This window comes from Myotis yumanensis, unplaced genomic scaffold, assembly GCF_028538775.1.
Source record: "Myotis yumanensis isolate MYYU_CA2020_CCGP unplaced genomic scaffold, mMyoYum1.0.hap1 SCAF_5, whole genome shotgun sequence".
NCBI lineage: Eukaryota > Metazoa > Chordata > Mammalia > Chiroptera > Vespertilionidae > Myotis > Myotis yumanensis.
The window spans coordinates 21,645,598-21,651,748 of record NW_027223756.1 but is presented as its reverse complement, the minus strand read 5'-3'; the positions used below and the strand labels follow the sequence as shown (position 1 = coordinate 21,651,748).

At 54.7% G+C, this 6,151-nt stretch overlaps 1 protein-coding gene across 1 annotated transcript; it reads right to left on the bottom strand.

Moving 5' to 3' along the window:
- Window positions 1-285: 285 nt before the first annotated feature.
- Window positions 286-4,720, bottom strand: IL17B (interleukin 17B). The gene is made up of 3 exons (XM_070417110.1): window positions 4,700-4,720; window positions 2,243-2,532; window positions 286-517 (listed from the first exon to the last, which is right to left on the bottom strand). The coding sequence occupies exons 1-3, from the start codon at window positions 4,718-4,720 to the stop codon at window positions 286-288; spliced, it is 543 nt and encodes a 180-aa protein (XP_070273211.1).
- Between the last annotated feature and the right edge of the window lie 1,431 nt (window positions 4,721-6,151).

The following is a 6,151-nucleotide window of genomic DNA, read 5'->3' as shown; positions in this document are numbered from 1 at the left end:
AGTATGTGACTGTCCGAAATGGTGGAAGTAAATGCAGTATTTTTTTTTAAGCACCTATTTCAGTGTTGGAGAAGGCTGAGCGATGGGAAGTCCTCCTTTATATTGATCTGAACTCTACCTCCCAGGAACCTCCTACCCCCACCCTGGTTTTGGCTTCAGAGCCACAAGGAGCAAACCCAAGGTCTCGCTTTAGAAAGACAGCGTTTACTTTTCATTGGCCTTGTGTGGGGTGCAGGGAGGGCGCTCTCCAGCTGCCCGCAGGTCCTGGGCCGGGGCCTGGGCCATTCAGAAGATGCAGGTGCAGCCCACGGCGATGGTCTCCATGACTGCGCGCTGGCGGCAGGGCCCCGTGCGCGGGGGCAGGGGGCAGAGGCGGCGGCGCACGGGCACCTGGCTGAACACGGGCACGCTCACCATGCTGCGGTCCTCCTGCATGGTGAAGGGGTTCACGCAGCCCAGACACAGGCACCGCGCCTCAGGCAGGTCCGCCGGGATGCGGGTGGGGTCGTGGTTGATGCTGCAGGAGGACGGGAGAGAACGCAGGGCTGCTGCTGGTGGTGTGTTTGGGACGGGGGAGGGGCAGCAAATTGGCCCCCACGCCCCACGCCTCTGCTTTTCCTAACCCCGGATTTTCATTCCCAGGCAAGACTGTGTTTCGCCACAGGAAGGACAGTAATCAACTCCGTGTTCCCGGTGAGAAAAGGAACCTTGGAAGGCAAGTCCGGCACCCCAAGGTTATCCAGGTTCAAGGACGCCAGTCCGTCACCCAGTTTTCTTCTTTTCTCCAGCAAGATCCTTATCCTGCTACTACATGGTGCTGTGGGGTCTCAAAGAAGCTAAGGACCCTCTGCCTCCCCACCCCCTTACTTATAGTCTTGAGGAACTTAATCCACGGGAAGTTAATATTTGAGAACATTTAGGCCTAATTCTCACTAAAAGAGGAGTCAGGAGGTCTGGGGTCTATTTTGACTTAATTTCTATTCATGCAACCCTATCCTTGACATAGGGTGTTCACTGATGGACAGCACAGAGGAGTTCCCTCCTACAGCTGAGAGGATGGGGACTTGATGTGTGACCCTGTCTTCACTGTGTCTCGGTTTCCTCGTCTGCTAAATGTGAGGGGTGAACTTGACTTGTGGACCTGCAGTGTCAGGATCACCTGGGAACTTGTTAGAAATGTGGAATCTTGTGCCCCGCCCATCTCCCCACCCCCTCTTGATCAGAACCTGCATTTTTATAAGATATCCTAAAAGTCAAGGGCACAGTACAGTGAGAGGCCCAGCTTTGGAGGACCTTTATTTTATTTTATTTATTTTATTATTATTATTTTTTTTTTTTGGAGGATCTTAATGGCCACTTCCAATGGCCACGTTCCAGATATGGTAGCCACTAGCCACATGTCGCTATTTACATTAATCAAAATTAGCTTCCCAATCACACCAGCCACACTTCAGGTGCTCAAGAGCCACATGAGGCTGGTTGGACTTGACATCATCAGAGAATGTTCTATTGAACATGCTATTCTGGACATCGGTTGTGTGGCCTGAGTTTGTGAGAGGACCCTTCAGGGTTAGTCTGTTTCGTCATTATTCATTCAACACATGTACAAGTGGCTTCTGAGTGCCAGGTGCTGTGCTAGGAAGTGGAGCTACAACCAAGCTAAGATACCACCCCTTCCATCTAGGAGCAGCAGATTGTGACTCTCAAACCTAGCTGTGCATCCTCATCACGTGGAGATGTATAAAATCCCACCTTCTGGGCCTCAGCCCTGGAGGTTTGGATTAGATGGAGCATGAGAATCCGTAGAAGGTCCTAGTCTAGCATGAGACAGACATGGACACAGTCAACTCAAGACCACCCAGAAGTGCTGTAACTGTAACTGAGAGGTGTACACAAGACACCCCAAGCTGGAGGAAGTGACATTCAGGGAAAGCCTTGCAGGTACTTCAGCGGGGACTTGGAGAACAATAACAGCAGTGTTCTGCATGGATATCTCATTTAATAACAAACCTATGAAGTAGGTACTTCTATCACCTCCACTGAGAAAACTGAGAGGCTAGGCAACTTGCCTAAAGGCCCACAGCAAGTAAGAAGCAGAGCCAGGATTCCAGCCCAGGCGTCAGGCCTCTGCATCCAAGGTCTTAACTCTTACAATGATGGGGACAGTGGGCAAGGTTCCCCCCTCCCCGTGCAACCCGCAACATGCAATGCAGCTTGCCCATGGCTACCCAACCTGGCCTACCTGTAGCCCCATGGTGACAGGCTTCTCTTGTTGGACAGCCACAGCTGCAGGTTGACCTCACACTTCCTCCTCACTGGCTCAGAGCTGTTCCTCAGTTGGGCCACCATCTCCCCGAGGTTTCTCTCGTATTCCTCCATGCGGGCGTATGGTTTTGCCCTCGATACCAGGTCCAGTGGCACCTGATGAGGCCCAGGGGCCACGGTTCCAGGCCTCCCTTGCCCCTTCCTCTTGCTTTTGGGGTTCCTGGGCTGGCCCAGCCCCAGGATGATGGAGATGGTAAGAAGAAATAGCTGAGGGGGAAGGTCATGGGTCAAAGGTCAGAGAGCCAGGACTCCCTCTGGGCCAAGAGTCAGGGCTCAGAGTGGAAAAAAAAAAGAGGAAAGGCCTTATGGGAGTGACTCTTACCTGCCATGCCCTGTCTTGGTCCCACCAGCCCACCACTCCTGTGTGCCAACACGTTTGTGCACCACACCCATCACTAAGTCTTAGCTATTGCACCCTTCAAACATCTCCCTGCCCATTTGAACTGATGGAGAGGTTTTTAAGGGCCAGGGATGGGTCTTTTCTAAATATCATTACTTGTAAATGAAGTCTATTTTTCTTCTTTGGGGGGGGGGGGGGAATCTCCCACCCATCCACTTCTCTCTATCTTCATCAGTGTTCTCACTTCCCTGAACAGCTCAACAGTCCCTCTCCCCTCCTCCGAATCAATTCTCCACATCTAGGCTAAGAACAGCTATTTGAAATGCAAATCTAATAAAGTCAGTTTCCGGGGCCTGAGCTTCCTCTCACACCCACGGCTCAGCCTCTGGCCTTCTCTCATTCCCTTCCTTTCACCATGCTCCTTCCTGCCACAGGGACTTTGCACAGGCTACTACCTGCAGAGGGCCCCTTCTCGCCCTCTAAATGCCTCTCTAGTGTCACTTCCTTACGGAGGCCTTGGTGGGCATTCTTGGGCTCTCAACACCACATGCCTCTTGCATGACTGCAGTCTTACAGTCTCCGAGTGCGATTCTCTTCTATGCCTGTCCCCCACTAAGCACAGACTCCATGAGGACAGGCATTGCGCCAGTTTCCTCACACTGTCCTAGCCCCCATGTCTGAGTGAATGAATGGCTGTCACCATCCTTGCCTTCTGTAGCTCACAGTCTGGGAGAAAGAACAGATGGTGAACAAGAAAGCAAACACCTAAATCTCCCCTAGAGATAAGTGCGATGGTGGGACCCTGCAGACGTGGTTAGAGAAGAACAGGGCCACCCGCTTAGCCAGGTGGCAGTGTAGGGTCCCGCAAAGCCTTTCTGGGGTGCAGGCATGTCAGGTGAAGTTTGAAGGATAAGAGGGAGGCAGATGGGAAACAGTGTGAGAGGAGGTTTGAGTTGGTTAAGAGCTTTGCTGGAAGGAAACAGTGAGGCTGAGGTAGAGTGTAGGGGGTGGGGGCGGGAGGAGGGGGCATGAGATGAAGTTGGGGAGGGGGGCAGGTGGAAGCCCAGGATCTCTGTTGGACTCCATGGCACCTGTGCTCTCCTCCTCCACCCCTAACCCTCTGCCTGCCCCACCCCTCGTCCTCCCTCACCCACTCCTCTCCACCCTCACCTGCCGTCCATTTCTGCCCGCAGAACCCAGAGTGTCAGGAAAGCCCCTGGCTCACACAGGAGAGGCCCCGGGGGCCAGCAGAACCCAGACTCCTCAGGAAGCCGGGGAGAGAAGGGCCAGGGCTTGGGGGAGGGCCAGGGCTGGCAGATGGGGGAAACCTTCAGGGGGAGTTTCATCTCCTCACGGAATCTAGCCAGGCCCCTGCCTGCCCTGTGTCCCTCACCCCACGGTTCACATGGCCCGCGCCTGACCTTTCCAGGCTACCCAGCAAGTCTTGACCCTTGGAAACAAGTTTGAGCGTAGTCCCTCTTGGCAGAGCCATTTCCTGGAGCAAAATCCACGACAGAGAGTCAAGTCACCACATTCTTCCTTTTTGGTCCTAGATCCTGATGCAGAAAGATGTCTCCCTAACCATAGGCTTTCTCCTCGCATCTGCGTCTCTCACTCGGTGTTCTCAAACTCTGGCTCCTCATGCAGAGGACCACGGAACAGAATCAGAGGCCCCTTCTCTCATGTTGCAGGTGGGACACAGAGACACAGAAGGGCTTGCCCTGGGTCACACCGCCTGGCTCTCAGCACCCAAGGACTCGCTGGAAAAACCCCGATAACTGAGTTTGCCAGGATCTCCCCAGGTGCCTTTGGCCTGAAAGGGCTTCAGTGTGGACGGGCCCAGTTCAGGAGCCTGAGCTACTGGCCATGGCTGCAGGCTGTGAGACCAGTCTGTTTCTCTCCAGCCCTGGGGGAGAGGGCAGAGGGAGAACTCGGCCGATTCCAAGCCAAACAGAGCCAGACATTAATCAATAGGAAAGAAGTACGGAAACACTCGGGCCCTCAAAGGGGTGGGGGTGGGGAAGCGCCACGTACCAGGTTGTACAGCCAGTCCATCCCGACGAGCCAGGCGGTCGGCCTGCAGCTGCCGCCCGCCTGGAACCCCAGATGCCTCCTCCAAGAGAATGGCAGCAACAGGATGGAGCGAAGCAATTATAGCTCATCAGGGGGCTGCTGGGGGTGGGTGGGCTCGTCATCGGCTTGGGCCCCCAGCTGGTTGGGCCTGGCGCAGTGGCAGGCGGTGAGGGGCTTGGGGGCAGGCCAGGAACCGGCCGAGGTGCCCAGGGGCTGTTGACTAAGGGACAATGCCCTGTGTGTCTGGTGGGGCTCTGGCGGGTGGCACCTCCGTCTGTGGCCTGCGGCCGGCCGGCCGGCCAACACCCACAGGGCCTGCTAAGACAATCAGCTTCGTTTGCTTTGGGGATGGCAAGGGGGTGAGGGCAGAGGAGGGACGGGCTGTCCGTTGGTCAGGAGAGCAAATGTTCTCAGAGTGTGCTGGCCAGGAGCAGGACACAGACCCCATCTCCCAGGGAAACAGACGCAGGCACTCTGGCCTCACCCGGTCTCAGGTGAGCTCAACAGCCTTTGGTGACGGGAGTTTTGCTTCCTTCGTTCACAGGCGGGGAAACTGAGGCTGGCGCAGGAAGGGACTTGTGCAGGATGACACAGTGGGTTACGGAGGACAGAGCTGGAGTGCATACCTGATCCTGTGCAGGGCTCTGTCCACCAGCCCAGGCTGTTTTTCTTGGGACATTTTCTATGCAATTCTGGCCTGCTGGGAATGTGTTTCTGAATCTGTGTTCTCACACCAGCCAAGCCTCAGATCCATGAGGACTTCATGGCCAGTCGTGCTGGCCTTCCCTTGCATAGAGAAGGTCTCCACGCCAGGGACCTGGCCCCCTGTGATCGTCTGTGACTTTGATTCTCTCTCAGCCTCAGTTGCCTTCCCTGTAAAATGAGTGTCGTGCCCAGGAACTGACAGAGGCTTGGCCCATTTCTCCCTGAAACCTTTCTGAGGCTCAGTTCCCACATCTCTCGAAAAGGGATCATCACAGCATCCACCTTTGGAGGCTATTATAAGGAGTAAAAGAAATAGCCCATCTGGCACAGTGCCTGGCACGTAGTAACTGCTCAATAAACACTTAACTGTTTATTATGAACATTATTATAAAATAATTTTATAATTGTTTTTATGAACATTAACTGTTCTTAGAGCTAGCACAGTTTGCATTGCTCAGCCGAGTCTCCTTTCCACCCCCACCCCCCCACCCCCCCACCACCCCACCACCCCGCTCCAGGCCCAGCCTCCTGGCTGAGAGAGCTCTGGGTTTCACAGGCTCTGGCCACAATTTTGTGAGCTCAGGTGACCCCGGGGTCTATGTGTCCTGGAATCACATGCTGAACTGACCAGCCCTGCTGGTCGAGCTCTCTCACTTAAGTGAACAGCCCAGCCAACTGTGAGGGAGTAGTCCACCCAGGGTGGCGGGA